At 42.4% G+C, this 20,840-nt stretch overlaps 1 protein-coding gene across 1 annotated transcript in view; it reads left to right on the top strand.

Annotated features, from left to right (window-relative positions):
- Ppef2 (protein phosphatase with EF-hand domain 2) overlaps positions 1 to 10,199 on the top strand; it is a 31,362-nt gene extending 21,163 nt beyond the window's left edge. Inside the window, exons 12-16 of the mRNA XM_040747405.1 lie at positions 684 to 826; positions 4,922 to 5,028; positions 6,577 to 6,740; positions 8,009 to 8,096; positions 9,277 to 10,199. Coding sequence (XP_040603339.1) covers positions 684 to 826; positions 4,922 to 5,028; positions 6,577 to 6,740; positions 8,009 to 8,096; positions 9,277 to 9,530 — 756 coding nt within the window. The 3' untranslated portion in view covers positions 9,531 to 10,199. The remainder of the gene's footprint in view (positions 1 to 683; positions 827 to 4,921; positions 5,029 to 6,576; positions 6,741 to 8,008; positions 8,097 to 9,276) is intronic.
- Positions 10,200 to 20,840: the final 10,641 nt, after the last annotated feature.

The raw sequence follows: 20,840 nt of genomic DNA, 5'->3' as shown, positions 1-20,840 counted from the left end.
CATTTTCCTCATTTATTCTTTGGTTGAGGTGCATCTAGGTTGATTCCAGGTTCTGGCTATTATGTATAATGCTGCTATGAACATAGCTGAGCAAATGTCCTTGTGGTGTGAGTGTGTATCCTTTGGGTATATGCCCAAAAGTGATATTGCAGGGCCTTCGGGTAGACTGATTTCTAATTTTCTGAGAAATCTCCATGCTGATTTCCACAGCAACTGTACAAGTTTGCACTCCCATCAGCAAGGAAGGAGTGGTCCCCTTTCTCCACATCCTCTCCGGCATAAGCTGTCATCAGTGTTTTTGATCTTAGCAATTCTGATCAGTGTAAGATGTTATCTCAGAGTTGTTTTGATTCACATTTCCCTGATGACTAAGGATGCTGAGTAATTCCTTAAGTGTCTTTTGGACATTTCAGATTCTTCTGTTGAGAATTCTCTGTTTAGATCTGTATCCCATTTTTTAAATACTATTCTAACAGCATTGAGAACAGAGGGAGGGGTGTAGAAGGAGGAGGAAGGAGGGAAGGAAAAGTCAGAAAGAAGGAAGGAATGAAGGAAGGGGAAGCAAGAAGGAAGGGAGGTCAGTCTATAGATGAGTATGAGAAACAGCCCCAAAGTGGGGTTGGCCAATGGGATGAAGATTCTTCAGTGTGCATAAATTCTGCAACTCTTCTCTTTTCATTCAGGTGTTAACCATCTTTTCTGCCTCCAACTACTATGAAGTTGGCAGTAACAGAGGTGCCTACGTCAAACTGGGACCAGCCCTGATTCCTCATATCGTGCAGTACCAAGCTAACAAGACGACACACAGGCTAACCATGAGGCAAAGGCAAGATTTCCAATGAATGGTTATCAGAAAACTAATTTTTCCAAGAGGTGGTGGCACACGCTTTTAATCCCAGCACTCTAGGGGCAGAGGCAGGAGGATCTCTGTAAGTTCAAAGCCAGCCTGTTCTACAGAGTGAGTTTCAGGACTGACAGGGCTGTTACACAGAAAAACCCTGTCTTGAAAACCAAAACAGAAAGAGAACGAATTTTAGTGCTTAGGAACATTAGATGTCATTACATTTATTCAAATTCTATAGAACAATTCAGAATTTGGCTCCATTTGAATTAAAATCTAGAATAGACATTACTCCAGAGTCTCTATCTTGGTCTCCCTATTGTTTATTTGGTTGCTCAATTTCTTTTTCTTTCTTTTTGAGACAGGGTCTCACTGTATAGCCAGGAACTTACTATGTAGACCAGCCTGGCCTTGAACTCATAGAACTCCACCTGCCTCTGCCCCTTGAGCACTGGGATTAAAGATTTCTGCCCAGCATCGATTTCCTTCCTTCCTTCCTACCTTCCTTTTTCTTCCTTTTTCTATTTTTCTTTATTTCTTTTTCTGTTCTTTTTTTGAGGCAGGGTCCCATGTAGTCCAGGCTGACCTCAACCTCACATATAAACAAGGATGACCTTCATTTCTGTTCCTTCTGTCTCTACCTCCCAAGAGCTGAGAATACAGGTAGGTGCTATTATGCCTGCCTAATTCTGTTTTCTGATATTATAATGAAATATCAGATGTATGATATTTACAAAGAAAATGAGCTTATTTAGCTTATAGCTACTGGACAAGTAAGATTGGGCAGCCCCTTGGTCTGTCCTTTGGTGAGGATCAAAGGGAAGATGGCATCTCATCAGGATTAAGGACTCAGGGAAAGATCACAACTTGAGATGGAAGGCAGACAAGGGAGCGGTCTTAGGTTTTGTCTTTTTTAATAGCTGTCTCACAGGACTCACTCAAAAGTCCCATGAGAACTACTGCCTTAATATCGTGTGTGTGTGTGTGTGTGTGTGTGTGTGTGTGTGTGTGTGTGTGTGTGTGATGACCTTTGAACCTTGTTGTCAGCCCCACCCTCCAAAAGTCCCATCATCACACTGTGGTCCAGGTCCCCAACACATGGACCTTTGGAGAACAAGTCCCCAGTGAACTGGAGCATCCTGCTTCTCCACCTTCTGTCTCTTTACCTTCCCATCACTGATGCAGGTATCTCTGGATATGATCCAGGTATCAGGCCACTAAGTCCTTTCAATGTTATTCCATTTTCTGTTACCTGGGGAGGGTTTGTGTTACCCCAAGTCCTTCACCCCAGGGGACTTGGTAAGTGGATTCCAGAATACAGGTTTGTTAACTGTGAGCCTTTTTGGAAAGGAAGTGTGAGATAGAGTTTAACTGGTATCTGTCGAGATAATTTGGAGTTCTAACCCTAGTTGAGAACTTAATGTATGTTGAGAGTTATAAGAATTTACATATATCATCTCACCCTGAGTTTGTGACATATACCTATTTCATTTTATCAATTTGGTGTTGATAGATGAATTCACTAAAACACAGAACTTAGCTCAGCTGAAGGGAGGTGGTGTGATTGCAGTGTTCCTGGGTTTAATGACTATTCATTATTGCCTCCGTGGAGAGGGGGCAAATGAGTGCTTGCGGAGAGGTCCAGTTTTAGTCTACTGAACAGTCTTCTTTAATTATCCAATGAAACTAAATTAAAAATCCAAATAGACAAAGCACAAATCAAGTGGTAGAGATTTAAAATATTAAAGATTTCACATTGGTTTTGAGTCCGGTTCAGAAAAAAATGTAGCATAAAATGTAAACTTCCCATGGAGAATCAACTCCCCCATAAATCCAAATAATCCTTGGAGCTTTATTAAAAAACAAAACAACAAAACAAAGCAGAACCCAGCCACCTGAGCTTCACACAGGGGAAGCCACACTGCTCCAGGGGAATGGACCTGACACTGGAAGGCTACGATTTTCTAGGACTTAGCTGTTGTTACTACAAAAGGAGTCACCATGGGGGATGCTAACACGAGTGTGCTTTCGTAAGAAAATCAAATAGAATTCCACTCATGGTAAACACTGAGTGTAATAAATGTCTGCCTAAATTCCCAGAAGCCACTATCAACAGCATCAGCCACCTGGAGCACAATGGCTAACTTAGAAATAAATAAGGCACTGTCCGTCAGCTCTCACTCAGAGGAACCCTAATCAGAGTTCATTTGCATTTTAAATTCACTTCTTACGGAAAAGCACAGTGCACAGTCAGCCTGGGTTTCATCTGGCAAGGCCATGGCATCCTGTCATAATGATTCTTCCTACTTCAGAGGGTTAGTTGTGTAGGACAACTGGTGAGAAAAATCTATTCAGAGCTGGCAAGGTGGCTTGGTGGGTAAGGACATCTGCAACCAAGCCAGACAACCTGAGTTCCATACCTGGGGTCCCCGTGATCAAAGGAGAATCACCTCTTGAAAGTTATTCTCTAATCAGCACACACACACACACACACACACACACACACACACACACACACACACACAGAATTGATACAGAGCACCTCATCCATCCAGAAGGATTCAGGCATTGCTACCCCAGATCTCTGCATAATTGTTAATGACTACTGTTTGCAAGGACATAATTCAAATGACTCCACTAACCTGTTCTTTTTAAGGTCTATAGATCTATTAGCTTCTGATATAACAACAAAGTCTAGACAAAGCTTGTGTGCTTATACACCCATGCAATTTGGACCAAGTTTTAGATAGTTCACAAAGGGTTAATGGACGTCTGTTAGTTAAATAGCTTAAAATTGCAACAAACATTTCCCTTCTTAAAAAAAAACAAACAACAACAAAACAGAAACAAAAACCCTTTTCTTTTTGTTTTTTTGCAAGAATATCTCACGTAATCCAGGCTAGCCTTGAACTTGCTCTGTAGCCAAGACTAACTGTTGGGAAGCTCCACCCAGCCCCACTCTCATTCCAGACCCCGCCCCCGAGAAAGCCCGCCATTTTTCCCTGGAACTGCTCAAGACCGCCTACCCCCGATAGATCTGCCATGTACTGTCCCTCCTGCCTTCCGATAGTCACCCGGGGGTCTCTGCTCGGCTTTGCTCTGTTTATTAAATCTGGCTTTATTAATTCAGTTGATTTGGCTCATTGCTTCGGCGGAGGAACCCAGTAACTGGGGATCCAATACTTATCACTAACCTTGAACTGAACCTCTCCCTCTGCCTCCAGAGTGCTGGGATTTTGACATGTACCACTACACCGGGCCAACGAATATTTTTATCAAACATAACAAAAATACTTTTAAAAATAGTTATCACTTAAAAAGAAAGGTTAGCTCGCCATTATTTATAGAGTGGCTGGCTCTTCAATAAGACATTGCAAGTTAAGTACATTTTTTATCTCCTTTTTATCTCTTGTCACTTCAATTCTAAATATTAATTATATATTTTGGGCCAAGTGCTATGTCCATAGTTATTTGACCCAGTAATTATGAGAAAATTGGGTGAGTGCTACAGTTTGTAACTACAGCACTTACCTGGCATGGGCAAAGCTTGATCCCAAGACTCTCTTTCCCATTAAAAAATAATTTTAAAAAATGTGAATTAGCGATTTTTGTGTTTTTATGTAAATCTCATTTTCTGCTTCACATGGTAATAAAGTATGAGGAAAACATGACAATTTAGTTGTGATGACAAATGGAATGTAAAGAGTTTGTGCCAGGCTTTCTGCTAAATACTCACCATGAATTTACTTATTTAATGTCACTTTCACCCTGTGAGGCCGATGGCCCTTTATACCTGCTTTAGGGATGGAATTAGTCTTAGAGCGCTTGGCGGGAGAGGTGATGTTCTCCCGACCTGAGCCACCCACACTCCTGGAGTAGGAAGGAGCAGTGTCCCCCAGACTGGTCCTGTTCACATACAACTGGGAAAAGTGGGGGACTGAGGGGAGAAATGAGAGCTGGACCACTTCTCTCCAAAGCTGAGCTCTCTGGAGCTGGGTGTACTCAGAGTGAGAGGAGGAACATTCGAGAACCCAGGACTTAGATTCAGCTTTTCACAAACCCCTTTTCTCCGGGTTCTAGGATCAGCAGGGTGGAGGAGTCAGCCCTGAGAGCCCTGAGGCAAAACTTATTCGCTCATTCTTCAGACCTGCTTGTGGAATTTAAGAAGCACGATGCCTCTGAGAGTGGTAAGGACAAAGGAAACACAGCTAGGGGAGAGCGTGAGAGCCGGCATCGCGGCTGAGGGGGTGAAACACCCATCTACTACAGCTTCCACCTTCTTCAGGCTCATGTCGTCTCCTCCTCATGTGGAGGAGAGAGAGAGGGAGACAGAGAGAGACAGAGAGAGAGGGGAGACACAGAGACAGAGAGACAGAGACACAAAGGTAGAGATGGAGAGACAGAGAGGTTTGAGTCGTGTTCTGTCCTATCTGTAATGGTGTCGTGTATCCCCCCCCTCTTGGTGCTGAGCCTATCAGCCCATGTTCTATTGTCAAATCTAAACATTTCATTTATATTCAACTTGATGGAATTGCCAACCAATTTTTGATTAATTGTAGCCCTATCAGAAATGGAAGAAATACTTATATGCCTATATTATAGGTTCTTAAGGGTTTCAGTGAAGAGTTTATTTCAAGGGCAGTACTGGGAATTGAACCCAGGACCTTGCACATGCTAGGTAAGTGCTCTGTATTAGTTACTCCAGCATTTGCCTTTTAAAACAAACACACACACACACACAGAGACAGAGACAGACACTCATGCATACACAGAGAGAGAGAGAGACAGAGACAGAGACAGACACTCATGCATACACAGAGAGAGAGAGAGACAGAGAGAGAGAGAGACAGAGACATACACTCAGGCATGAAAGGACTGGAGTCAGCCCAAGACACCCCAAGACCATTTCTCAGCATGAAGGGGATTTATTTGCCCCAGAGGGACAGAGGGCAGGGAATTAGAGACAAAGACAGGAGACAGATGACAGGGAGAAGAGAAAGGAAAGGGAGAGGGGAAGGGATATTTGACCTAGAGGGACAAAGGAGACAGATGGGGCTCACAGGAAAAAGGTGGTTTATAAAGGGAAAGGGGAAACTCCATGTTAGGATGAGGTGTTTAGTTGTAATTGGGTGTTAATTATGGTAGCCAAAAGGAGGCTTTGTAGCTGCATTTCAGTGCTTTGATAACTAGACCTTGGTAGTCACCCCCAAGAGGAGGAAGTGTCCGAATGAGGGAGTAGACCTTGGTGGTATCCATGGTTTAGCAAGGAAGAGGGAATGGGGGAAGGGCAAGGCCTGCCAGAGCCGCGCTTGCCATGCTCGGGCCTGTTAGAGAGCTCTTCAGTACATACACACGTGCACAAACGCACATACACACATACCTACACACCCATAAATACACATATTCATATTATTTGCAATAGTCCTCATGTACCCAAATTTAATAAATAAAAGAATACATAATTAAGTTTTGATTATAGGTAGACACGAAATTTTATATCACATTTGACATATTTGCTTTGTTGCCTATCTGAAATTCAAATTTTCCATCTGGCAAGCCTCATTTGCAGTCAGCTCTGCCATGACCTGAAGAAGTAGTGTCGATACCCATTCTTCCTGCTACCCACCTCTAGTTCAAGAATGTCAAGATCAAAACGTATGCACTGCACGCACGTCCTGCTGGACGAGAAACTGAACTTGCAGGTGGCAGCTCAACAGGTCAGGTCATTCCCGCAGGCGTGGTTACCCTGAGTGATTGGGCAGTCGCTGTGGAGTCTGTGCTGCACCTGGGGCTGCCATGGCGGATGCTGCGGCCACAGCTGGTGAACAGTTCCGGGGATAATGTGCTGGAGTACAAGTCTTGGTTGGAGAGTTTGGCCAAAGAACAGCTGAGCCGAGAGGTAAGGGTGTGTGTGATGGTGTTGATGGAGAGCACACTGTAGCCTAAATAATTCTGAAACAGAATTTAGGGAGTGCCTAAATTCTGAAACAGCTATTTAGGGCTCCAAAGGTAGGGTGTGGAAAACAGAAGCAATTATTTTTTACATTCCTGTGAGTCAGATTGTGCGTTCTGGGGTTTACATAGCTGCCTCAATTAGTCCCCGAAACACCCTAGAGGTAGGGGTTATCCAAGCTATTAGACCTGAGAGTGCATTGCCCATAGAGCTTAAGACATTAGCCTGGGGTTATAGACTTTCTCAGCTGTGACGCAGGCATGGGCTAAGGGTGTACTCTATGGGAAACCATGTGCTTAGCATCCCCAAAGCCCTGGATCAACCTTCAACACCAAAACAGAACAAAAACAAACTCAAGTCTACTGACTTTAAGTCTCATTTTGTTTCCCCAACACTGTCTGTGACACTTCCTCTATGTTAAAACACAAGCAAATCAAAAGTTACTGACAATGCCGTTTAACTGAGATGTTCTATTATGTGCTTTTGAAAAGACATCTTTGTTGCAACATAATTCATGCATTGTACAATTCACCCACTTGAAATAACTAACACAATTCAATAATGTATAGTATGCACTCGTCCCTTGTAGTCTGCCATGAGGAGGTTGTGCACAGGGCGGGGAATTCTCAAATCCCTGGTGTAAAACAGCACGACTGTGCACAACTTCAGCAGACTTCAATCTCTAGCTACTTATAATAGCTAAGTGAGGATGCCAAGTAAAGATCTGTATTACCGGACTGCAGAGAGAATAATGATGGGGAAAGTCTGATCGTGCCCAGTATGGACACAGTTTTCATCTATGGTTAAACCCATGGATGCCGAACCACTGGATGTAAAGGAATGACTCTATTTGTAAGTATGGGAAACCATCCACCACAGCTGATTTTAAAATAGTTTTACAATAAATGGCATTCCTACTTCACTCTAGTGGAGTGGAATAATTAAAATAGCTTTGGTCTTTTTCAAGGATGTATAATTGTAGAGTTCACTGTGCATTAACTATACGTTAAAACAAAAAATAATAAGGTGATTTATTTATTGGTTTTTTGAGACCAGGTTTCTCTCTATTGCTTTGGAGGCTGTCCTGGAACTCGCTCTGTAGACCAGGCTAGCCTCAAACTCACAGAGATCTGCCTGCCTCTGCCTCCTGAGTGCTGGTATTAAAGGTGTGCATCACCAATGCCCAGTGGTGTTTCACTTTTTTATTCTTACAGAACATACAGTCGAGTCTTCTGGAAAAACTCTACCGAAACCGATCCAACTTGGAGACAATTTTTAGGATCATAGACAGTGACCATTCAGGTAAAATGACTCATTGCCCTGTCGCTGCAGCTGTTGAGTTGTCCCCAACAGTATTGGAAAAACAGGTGGTCTTGGTGAAATTTATTTATTGCATCAGATGGTCTTATGAGATTTATTTACTATCTATTTGAGATGGAATCTTCCTGCGTTCCCTAGCCTGGCTGTAAACTCCTGACCTCAAGCCATCTCCTTACCTCTGTGCTTTAGTAGTCCCAGACAGATTACACCCTGAGCCACCACTCCTGGCTTCATCCGGTGACCTTGGAATCTTTGTTAAAAACAAAAAGAATCAATCAAAGGCCAGCGAGATGGCTTGGTGGGTGGAAGACGCACTTGCTGCACAGCCTGACGATCCCCAGGACCCATAGTGGAAGGAGAGGAGAGAGCTGACCCCTAGAAGGTGCACTCCGACGTCCACATGCAGACTGCGACACGCGTGGACATGAGAATGCACAAGCATGAGTATATGTGTGAACAGAGACACGACTACTCCTAAGAACAACGAAAAAACTTAGTTGATGTGAGCAGAGGATAAATAGCAATACAGCCCTTACCAGCATTGAGAGGTGGCCTGGGTTCAACTTCCAGAACCGCAGAAAACCAAACCAAAAATAAACTCCTACCGACTGCCCATGCATGGATCCAAGGGCTCTTGCTATGTTATGACCTGTTTTGCTTTCAAAGTGAGGGCTCAGTACGCTATCCAGGCTGGTGTCTAAGTCCTGGGCTCAAGCAAACCTCACACCTCTATACCCCAAGTAGTGAGCACAAGTGTGCCCAGCTTAAACACATTTACAAGCAGTGTAAATAAGCATATGTCTGGGATGAGTTAGCCTAAGACATCCACAACTGACATTTGGGGCAGGATAATGTTTTGTGTATTGTATCCCTGACTTTCATCCACTGGACGCCCATAGCACCCCAGTCTCACGTTTGCTACAACTGTAATAAACGTCACCAACGTTGCTGAATGTTCCTCTCTCCCAGGGAGCACAGTTCCTCCCAGCTGAAATGTATTTATGATCCTTGCTTTTCTTTGGTCCCCTTGGAAGTTTATACTTCACTCTCCACCACGGGGTCCGCATCTGCCAGCTAGTCAGGGAACAAGTATCACCGTAAGCAAATCAGACGACACTGGCACTGAACACTATGGGCTCACTGACTTCTCCCCTCTCCTAAGGATTTATCTCCCTGGATGAGTTCAGACAGACTTGGAAGCTCTTCAGCTCCCATATGAATATCGACATCACAGATGACAACATCTGTGACCTCGCCAGGAGCATCGACTTCAACAAGGATGGCCACATTGATATCAACGAGTTCCTGGAGGCCTTCCGCCTCGTGGAGCAGTCCTGCTCGGAGGGCCATGCCTCTGCTTGCCTGCAGTCCACAGACACTCCCAAGAATGGCCAAAGCAGTCCTGGTGCATGCTGAGGATAGCCTGGTCTTTATCACCTCCAGTGCCTATAGTCAATGACAAGCATGTGACTCCACATAGACTTGGGGGACATTATGCTGAGAATTTGCTACCAGGCATTGGAATCAAGAATCAACTGCCTGTTTGCTGGTGGGTAGGCTAGGCCTGGTGTGTGTGTGTGAGTGAGTGTGTGTGTGTGTGTGTGTGTGTGTGTATCTATGTCTGTGTCTGTATCTGTGTGTCTGTATGTGCATGTCAATGCGTGTACAGCCAGTAGTCCCAACCTCATCTCAGAATCTTTACAAAGTAGAACTCAGGTGTAGGTACGTTTAAACTCAAAAATCTACTCTAATTATCACTGATAATTTAACACCCTCATTGCTTTCATTTCATACCTTTTATTTATTGTTTTAAAATGTCAAGTTGGTGAGAGAAAGTTTTTTTAAATTGTATATAATTCTATGACTCAAGCATACAGTTTTTCATTATGTACTTTGTCTTCATGTGGTTATAGAGCTTCTCTGACTTTGTGTTCTCATTTTAAATAAATTACACTTAGTTGTACATGCTTTTGCATGCTGCTGTATAATCTTCACAAATATCATTAATGGTTGTATAATTTTCTCTCAAATTAATGTACTATAAATACCTTTTGGTTCCCATCTAATAAATAGATATGTTGCTTAGGTTTTGGGGTTGTTGTTTTTTTTTTTTTTGGTTTGTTTGTTTGTTTTATAAATAACACCATGGCTAATTTGCTTCATAAAAATTTTTTTGAATGATAAGTTTTCTTAGAGTGTAAATCTCAGGAATGTGATTGCTTTGGCAAAGATACTGTATTAGTGTGTGTTCTTCAGGTAAAGAGAACCAATAGGCTATAGAATGATTTATTCTAAATATTTGGCAAGGGGCTGGTGAGATGGCTCAGTTAGTAAATTATATGCCAGACATACACAATACCCTGAGTTTGAATCCCCAGCTGCCTAATCAGGCTGGCCAGCCTAGAGGATCAGGGATCTCTGGGCTCAGTGAGAGCTTGTCTCAAAAAAGGTAGAGGGACATCGATGAAGACACCTCTGGCACACACACACACACACACACACACACACACACACTTGAACTCACTCTATGGCTGAAGATGGCCTTGAACTCCCAATCCTCTGGTCTCTACCTCCCAAGTGCTGAAATATTCTAATCAACTACCCAGGCAACCCATGACCCATTTAAATCAATACTTAGAGTCACAGTCAAATCTGTGAATGTTTTCTGGTTTGGTACATATTTCAGACTGCTTTCAAGACCAAGCATGCTAATTTTACCACAGAGTCACAGTGAGGCCATTTTGCTAGGGGTGAATGAATAGTATTCCCTGTGTATTTTACTGTACAAGTCATTGATTAATGCCAAACTGTCTCTTTTCCCTCAATTTATTTGTGAATGAAGGAGAACTTGCTGAGTGCGTGACTCAATAAGACAAGCAAAAGTAGGGTCCCCACCCAAGATGCTTACAAGTTTTCCCTGAGACATCTAGTTCTACATGAGTCATATAGAAAAAAATTATCCTCCTCCCCACTCTATTGAATGCTAAGCAGCCATTAAAAAGAATGGCCTGCTATTGGCTAGGGTTATGCTTGGCCATAGGATTAAGGTGGATAGGACTTTTACTTTTTATAGAAAATGGCATACTAGTAAAGATTGAGGTAAAATGTTGGAAACAAATATAATTACCAGAGACATGCAGACTGTGGGGACACTGTGACAAAGTACCATGTTCTTCAGCAAATAAACCACCAGGAGAGGAGTATGAAGAGATGAAGGAGAAAACTACAGATTTAAAAATGTTTATGAGCTGGGCATGGTGGTGTACCTGTAATCCCAGCACTGCAGACAGAGGCAGGCAGACCTCCCTGAGTTCAGATCAGCCTGGTCTACATAGTGAGACCCTGTCTCAAATTGTTACAGGATATAGCAATCGCAGAATTTAATTCCATCCCTCCTTAGATAACCAGAAACGTATGAATAATAGAATATTTGATGATGTGAAGGCATTATTCATTTCTCAGACACAGTGAAGATTTGGGGATCTTTTTGTTTTGTTTTTGTTTTTCGAGACAGGGTTTCTCTGTGGCTTTGGAGGCTGTCCTGGAACTCGCTCTGTAGACCAGGCTGGCCTCGAACTCACAGAGATCTGCCTGCCTCTGCCTCCCGAGTGCTGGGATTAAAGGCGTGCGCCACCAACGCCCAGTTTAGGGATCATTTTTAAGTCACTATACATACACATTGAAATATGTGCTGGGATTTGTTTCAGAATAGAGGCTGGTAGAGGGGTGTGAACAGAGCCAGGCTGACCCTGACTGGATCTCCAGGAAAGCTACATAAGGGATCTTTGCATTTGAATTTTTCTGTAACAAGCACTTGTACACTTCAGTACCAGGCATGGTGGTATACATGGGCAATCCAGCGCTTGGGGTTGGGAGGAGGCAGAAGGACCATGAGCTTGAGGCCAGACTGGGCTCCACAATTAGTTTTAGGGCAAGCTGCACCACATAGTGAGACCCTGTCTTAAAAAATAAAACATGACTGTGGTTTCCATCCCAGCGGCAGGAGCCAATGCACCCCACCTTCCTAGTCTCCTGCTCCACCCACGGGACTAGGTAAACTGGGGCCCATTTCCGGGTGCCCCACTGTGCTTGGGGTCTCTCACTGTGGCTTCCATCCTGGCTGTGGCTTCCATCCTGGTGGCAGGACCCACGCACCCCACCATCCTAGTCTCCTGCTCCACCCACAAGATTAAATCTACCAGGGCCTGTCTCCAGGCCACACTCCTGTGCCTGGGGTCTACCACTGCGGCTTCCATCCATCCTGGTGGGATCCAAAGCACCCCAGCATCCTAGTCCATTTCTCCACCCACGATACCAGGAAGGATGAGCTACCAGAGCATTGGACTTGCCTACACCCACTGGAAGGGAACCCTGTTTCCATACCCACCAGGAGAGAAAGAGGCACCTTCTGCACCCACCAGAAGAATGGATGGGAAGGAGACAATATAAAAACACGCCGAGCAAGAGAAAAACCAATATGACACCGCCAGAGTCCAGAGACCCTACACCAGCAAGACCTGAACATCCCAACACTAATGAAGCAGAAGAGAATGACATTAAAGACAACTTCATGAAAATGATAGAGGCTCTCAAAGAGGATATGAGAAAATCCCTTAAAGAGATGGAAGAAAAGACAATCCAAAAAATGCAAGAAATGAAGGAAAAGACAAAGCAAAAAATTGCAAGAAACTTCAAACAGTGCAAGGGCTGGAATCTGAAATAGAAATGATAAAAAAAAACACAGTCTGAAGGAATGCTGAAATAGAAAAGTTGGGCAAACAGTCAGGTACTACAGATGCAAGCATAACCAACAGAATACAAGAGATAGAAGACGAAATTTCAGATGTTGAAGATACACTAGGGGAAATAGATTCATCGACCAAAAAAATTTTAAGTCCAACAAATCCCTAACACAAAATATCCAGGAAATATAGGACACCGTGAAAAGACCAAACTTAAGAATATAGGTATAGGCTGGACGGTGGTGGCACATGCCTTTAATCCCAGCACTCGGGAGGCAGAGGCAGGCAGATCTCTGTGAGTTCGAGGCCAGGCTGGACTGACAACCTCCAAAACAATACAGAGAAACCCTGTCTCATAAAACCAAAAAAAAAAAAAAAAAAAAGAATATAAGTATAGAAGAAGATGAAGAAACCTACTTCAAAGGGCCAGAAAACATATACAACAAAATCATAGAAGAAAACTTTCCCAACCTAAAGAAAGTGCTTCCCAACCTAAAGAAAGTGCTTCAATGAAGGTGCAAGAAGCTTACAGAATACCAAATAGAGTAGACCCAAAAAAAAGTTCCCTTGACCCATAATAATCAAGACCCCAAACATACAGAATAAAGAAAGAATATTAAGAGAAGCTAGGGGAAAAGGCTAAATAACATATAAAGGCAAACCTATCAGAATTACACCTGACTTCTCCATGGAAACTCTGAAATCCAGAAGGTCCTGGATAGATATTCTAACAACACTAAGAGACCATGGATACCAGCCCAGGAAAGCTTTCAATGACTATAGACAGAGAAAACAAGATATTTCATGACAAAACAAGATTTAAACAATACATAAACACTAACTCAGCCCTACAGAAAGTTCTGGAAGGAAAACTCCAACCCAAGGAAGTTAACTACAACTAGAAAAACATAGGCAATAGATAATCCCACTTTACCAACAGGCAAAAGAAAAAAGAGGTGGAAATCCACATACAATCCCATCAACAACAATCATTCCAAAACAAACAAGAATGAGCAATCAATGGTTATTAATATCCTTCAATATTAATGGTCTTAACTCACCCACAAAAAGAAAAGGCTAATAGAATGGATTCAAAGACAGAATCAATCCTTCTGCTGCATGCAAGAAACACACATCACTCTCAAAGACAGATATTACCTGAAAGTTAAAGGTTGGGAAAAGATTTTCCAACCAAATGGACCCAAGAAACAAGCTGGGGTAGCAATCCTAATATTTAACAAATTAGAATTTAAACTAAAATCATTCAAGAGAGATGAAGGAGGCCACTTCATACTCATCACAGGAGAAATCCAACAAGATGAAGTCTCAATTCTTAACATCTATGCTCCAAATACAAAGTCATCCATGTTTGTAAAAGAAACATTACTAAAACTCAAATCACATATAAAATCTCACACACTTATAGTGGGAGACTTCAACACCCCACTCTCACCACTAGACAGGACTACCAGACAGAAACTTAACAAAGAAATAAAAGAGCTAATAGAAGTTATGACCCAATTGGGTTTACCAGACATCTATAGAACATTCCATCCAAACACAAAAGAATATACCTTCTTCTCAATGCCACACAAAACCCTCTCAAAACTTGACCATACTTGGCAACATAGCAAACCTCAACAGGTACAAAAAATTGGAATAACTCCATGTATCTTATCAGACCACAATGCTCTAAAGTTAGAATTCAACAACACAAGTTGCAGAAACCCTGCAAACTCATGGAAATTGAATAATGCACAATTGCACCATTTCTGGGTCAAAGAAGAAATAAAGAAATTAAAGTCTTCCTAGAATTCAATAAGAATGAAGACACAAGATACCAAAACTTATGGGATACTTTGAAAGCAGTGCTAAGAGGAAACTTCATAGTACAAGTGCCCACATTAAGAAACTGGAGAATACTCACACTAAAGAATTAATAGCACAACTGAAAGCTCTAGAACAAAAGGAAAGAAAACAAACTCATCCCAGGGGAGCAGACACCAGGAAATAATTAAATTGAGGGCTGAAATCAATAAAGTAGGAACTAGGAAAACAATACAAAGAATCAATGTAACAAAGAGTTGATTCTTTGAGAAAATCAACAAGATAGACAAACCTTTGTCCAAACTTACCAAAAGACAGAGTGTGAACATGCAAATTAACAAAATCAGAAATGAAAAGGGAGACATAACAACAGACAGTGAGGAAATCCGGAGAATCATCAGGTCATATTTTGGAAAACTATACACCACAAAATTTGAAAATTTAAAGGAAATAGACAATTTTCTGGATAGATATGACTTACCAAAATTAAATCAAGAACAGATAAGCAATTTAAATAGACCTATAACATCTAAGGAAATAGAAGCAGTCATCAAAAGTTTCCCAATGAAAAAAATCCCAGGGCCAGATGGCCTCAGTGCAGAATTTTACCAGAAATTCAAAGAACAGCTTATACCAATTCTCCCCAAAGTATTCCATGCAATAGAAGCAGAAGGGTCTTTGCTAAACTCTTTTTTACGGGGCTTCAATAACATTGATACCCAAGCCACAAAAAGACATAGCTAAGAAAGAGAACTTCAGACCAATATTCCTCATGAACATTGACACAAAAATGCTCAATAATATACTGGCACATAGGATCCAAGAACACACCAGAAAAATTATATACCATGATCAAGTATATTTCATCCCAGGGATGCAGGGATGATTCAATATATGAAAATCCATCCATGTAATCCACCATTTAAACAAACTGAGAAACAAAAATTACATGACCATCTCACTAGATGCTGAAAAACCCTTTGATAAAATCCAGCACCCCTTCATGATAAAGGTCTTGGAGAGTTCTGGGATAACAGGAACATACCTAAACATAATAGAAGCTATATACAGCAAACCAACAGCCAACATCAAACTGAACGGAAACTCAAGGCAATTCCTCTAAAATCAGAAACAAGACAAGATTGTCCCCTCTCCCCTACCTCTTCAATAAGAGCAATAAGACAACAAAAAGAGATCACGGGGATACAAATTGGAAAGGAAGAGGTCAAACTTTCACTATTTGCAGATGATATGATAGTTTACGTAATTGACCCAAAAAAAAACTCTACCAGGGAACTCTTACACCTGATAAACACCTTCAGCAAAGTGGCAGGATACAAGATCAACTCAAGAAAATCAGTAACCCTACTATATACAGATGATAAAAGGGCTGAGAAAGAAATAAGAGAAACATTACCCTTTACAATTGCCACAAACAACATAAAATACCTTGGGGTAATGCTAACCAAACAAGTGAAAGACCTGTATTGCAAGAACTTTGAGTCTTTAAAGAAAGAAATTAAAGAAGACACCAGAAAAATGGAAAGATCTGCCATGCTCTTGGATAGGTAGGATCAATGTAGTAAAAATGGCAATTCTGCCAAAAGCAACCTACAGACTCAATGCAATCCCCATCAAAATCCCAGCACAATTCTGCACAGATCTTGAAAGAACAATTCTCAACAAAAGACCCAGGATAGCCAAGACAGCCCTGCTCAAACAAGCAACGCCTGGAGGCATCACCATCCCTGACTTCAAGTTCTATTATAGAGCTATAGTCTTGAAAACAGCTTGGTACTGGCACAAAAATAGACATGTAGACCAATTGAGGACACTGATATTAACCCACACATGTACGAACACCTGATTTTCAACAAAGAAACTAAAATTATACAATGGAAAAAAGATAGCATCTTCAACAAATGGTGCTGACATAACTGGATATTGGCATGTAGAAGACTACAGATAGATCCATGTCTATAGCCATGCACAAAACTCAAATCCAAATGGATCAAAGACCTCAACATAAATCCAGCCACACTGAAACTCTTAGAAGAGAAAGTGGGAAGTACACTTGAACAAATTGATACAGGAGACCGCTTCCTGAACATAACACCAGTAGCACAAATATTGAGATGACAATTAATAAATGAGACCTCCTGAAACTAAGAAACTTCTGTAAGACAAAGGACACAAGTCAGCAAGACAAAAAAGCAGCCCACAGATTGGGAAAAGATATTCACTAGCCCCACATCTGACAGATGGCTGATCTCTAAAATTTACAAAGAACTCAAGAAGTAAGTCTCCAAAACACCAAAGGATCCAATTAAAAAGTGGAGGACAGAACTAAAAGAGAATTCTCAATTGAGGAGTCTAAAATGGCTGAGAGACACTTGAGAAAGTGCTGAACATCCTTAGCCATTAGGGAAATGCAAATCAAAACAACTCTGAGATACCATCTTACTCCTGTCAGAATGGCTAAAATAAAAAACACCAATGACAACTTATGCTGGTGAGGATGTGGAGAAAGGGGAATACTCATCCATTGCTGGTGGGAGTGCCAACTTGTACAGCCACTTTGGAAATCAGTATGGAGATTCCTCAGGAAAATGGGACTCAGTCTACCACAAGACCCAGCAATCCACTCTTAGGCATATACTCAAAAGATGCACATTCATACAACAAGGATATCTGTTCCACTATGTTTATAACAGCATTATTTGTAATAGCCATATCCTGGAAGCAACCTAGATGTCCCACAACTGAAAAGTGGATAGATAAAATGTGGTACATTTACAAAATGGAGTACTACTCAGCAGAAAAACAACAATGGAATCTTGAAATTTGCAGGCAAATGGATGGCACTAGAAGAAACCATCCTGAGTGAGGTATCCCAGTCACAAAAAGAGAAACATGGTATGTAGTCACTCATATATAGATTTTAGACTTGGATCAGGGAAGTGTCAGCCTACAGTTCCATTGCCAGTGAGTCTGGGAAACAGGGAGGTTCCCAAGAGAGATGCATGATACCCCAGAGAAGTGGAATGAGGCAAGATCTCCTGAGCAGATTGGGAACATGGGGGGAGGGGGGAGGAAACTGGGAAAAAGAGAGGGGGAGAAGAGGAGGGGAGAGGAAGACATGGGGGAGCAGAAAGGTTGAGTTGTGGTAAGAGAGCAGGATGAGAGATACCATAGTAGAGGGAGTCATTATAGGTTTGAGGAGAGAGCTGACACTAGTGAGATTTCCAGAGATTTACAAGGATAACACCAACTGGCAAACTAAGCAATAGCAGAAAGACTACCTTAATATCCCTTCCTGATGGTGAGATTGAGGACTACCTTATATGCCATCGTAGAACCTTCATCCAGTGACTGATCGAAGCAGAGGCAGATACTCACAGCTAATCACCGAACTGAACTCCTGGAACCCAGTGACAGAGATGGAGGAGTGATGAGCAAAGGGGTCAAGACCATGCTGGTGAAACCCACAAAGACAGCTGACCAGACAAGGGGGAGCTTATGGACCCCAGACTGATGGCTGAGAGGCCAGCAGGGGACTGATCCAGACACCCTGAATATAGTGTCAGTGAGGAGGCCTCTGCAATCTCTGGGGCCTTGGGTAGTAGATCAGTGTTTACCGTGGCATACAAATGAACTTTGGGAGCCCATTCCATATGGAGGGATGCTCTCTCAGCCTAGACACATGGGGAAGGGCCTAGGTCCTGCCCTGCATGAAATGACAGACTTGGAGATCCCCCATGGAGGGCCTCCCCCCTCCCTGGGGAATGGTGTGGGGATTGGGTGGGGAACTGGAGGGGTTGGTGGAGGGGCAAGAGAGGAGGGGTGGGAGAGGGAGCTGGGACTGACATATGAAGCAATTGGAAAAAAATACTGCAATTTAAAATAAATAAAACATGAAAATTAGACTTGAGGGTAGGGTGAGAGAAGAACATAGTAGATTTGCTGAATCAAACAGGGCACAGTCTTCCTCAGGGCACAGCTGCAACCAGGTGAGGCCCAACCCAATCACTAAAGCTGTGAGTGGACTGAAAAACCTCAATACCCCCCCCCCCCGTTTTTTGAGACTCAGAAGGTCGCCTCAGTGGAAAATTCCCCAAGGTCCCTTCCCCCTAGACAGGAAACAAGGTCAAATTAAAAAGAACATTTGGTCCAGAGTGCTGACGAAGGAAACCGGCAGGCTGTAGAGATAAGTTTAATTCTGACCTTGTGGTTTCTCCAGGGAGGATCAGTTATGTTATGCCCACGTTTTTACAATACCCCGATTGCTTGCCCAGATCTGCACCTGCAGTAGCTCCACTTCTTACAATACCCCTATTGCTTTGCTTGCCAAAAGTATGTATATAAAAAGAAAACTGTCCTAAAGCCCAGCGCGTTCAGTTAGCTAAAGCTCTTGAATTGCCCACAGACGCCTGTGTAAACAATAAACCTCTTGCAGTTTGCATCCAACTGTCTGGTTATTGAGCTCAGGACGTCACAGGGTTATTCAGCCTGAAGCCTGATAACCTCAGGTCTTTCATAGACAAGTGATAAATAGAGTCATTTTTTTGTTGTTGTTATTCAGTTTGGTTGGGTTTCAATAGAAGAGTCGCCTAATCTCACTAAGTGTCTGTTCAGTTATCTGTTAAGAGACAGATATACAATATTTTCCAGGGAAACCACCAGGCTTGTTAAAGGAAACAAATATGCAAACAAGGTCCAGGGAACGATCCCTAAGCAGAACTGGCTAGGTTATGGGTGACCTTAAACTTTAGCTTTGCAAACATGAGCAAAACAACTTTCATTATAGTTTGCATCTGTCTATACTAAAGAAAAGCAGAACCTTTGCTTAACCAGTCAGAAACAGCCAATTAAAGTGAGAATGTTAACTAGACATGTTCCAGGGGATAGACCAGATAATGCAACTTTGCTGCCAAATTTATTTATTTATATAGGGGTGTGTGTCATGCCATAAGACACAAGTGGAGGTCAGAGGACAACTTGCAGGAGTTCTCTTCTTCCAACACATGGAACGCTGGAGTTGAACTCAGTTTCCCTTACCTTTGAGCTAATTATTTCACTGGCCATGTAACCCAAACATTTTTATAGAAACCCATTTTTTATGCTTGGGGAACGGAGTTCCTGAACCCCCCCCCCAAGTTAGAACTGCTCAATGCATGAATTCCCATTTCCTGCAAAATAAAGTCTTTAAAATTTTGTATCCTGCCTTAGTTTGTTTGTTTATTTATTTTTTGGTTTTTCGAGACAGGTTTCTATGCATAGCTTTGCAGCCTATCTTGGCACTCATTCTGTAGACCAGGTTGGCCTCAAACTCAGAGATTCACCTGTCTCTGCCTACCGAGTGCTGAGATTAAAGGCATGTGCCACTAAACCCGGCGTCAGTTTACCTTTTTAACAGGCAAATAAAAGAAGCACAGCCAACAGCATCTGGAAGTCCAAGGAAAGCTGCCTGCGTGCCTGTGGTTGTCTGTACTCTAATTAGTTAATGGAGGACTTCAGTGTCGGGTGCTGGGTGAGAGTCTGCAATTGGAAGATGAACAGAATAAGTGCTGGGAGTGGTGACACACATCTGTCATCCCAGCTACTTGGGAGGAGGTGGATCAACTGAGTCCTTGAGTTGAAGGCCAGCCTGGACAACAAGACAGGGTCTAAAACAATGGGGCTGGAGTGATGGCTCAGCCATTTAGAATTTGTGCTGCTCTTGCAGAACGCCTGAGTTAGGTTAGCACTCCCATTAGGCAGCTCACAGCTACCAATCACTCTAGTTCTGGGGACCCAATACCCAGTTCTAGACTCCAAGGGTGTCTGCACTCATAGGCACATAAACACACAGACACATGCACATACACGTGTCCACACCTTTTAAAAAGATGGTAACATTTGCCCTATTTTGTCTGATTCAGTGGTTCTCAATCGCACAAGGACATTTAAAAAAATCAGGGTTGGAGTGTTATGCTAGGTTGGGTACCTCTGAATCTCTCTGAATGTGTCCTGGGCACAGAAACTTTTAAGTGATGTCACAGTGTTGGGTTCTACCTATTAGACAATTTAGCTAATTACTCTTTGGTCAGTGGAGTTCTGAGGCAATCATTAATCCCTGGCTTAGGTAGTATTGGGTAAAGCCTACCTACCAGCCTAG

This window comes from Mesocricetus auratus, unplaced genomic scaffold (genome assembly GCF_017639785.1).
Source record: "Mesocricetus auratus isolate SY011 unplaced genomic scaffold, BCM_Maur_2.0 Super-Scaffold_100006, whole genome shotgun sequence".
Lineage (NCBI taxonomy): Eukaryota > Metazoa > Chordata > Mammalia > Rodentia > Cricetidae > Mesocricetus > Mesocricetus auratus.
This window is presented reverse-complemented; position numbering and strand designations above follow the sequence as displayed.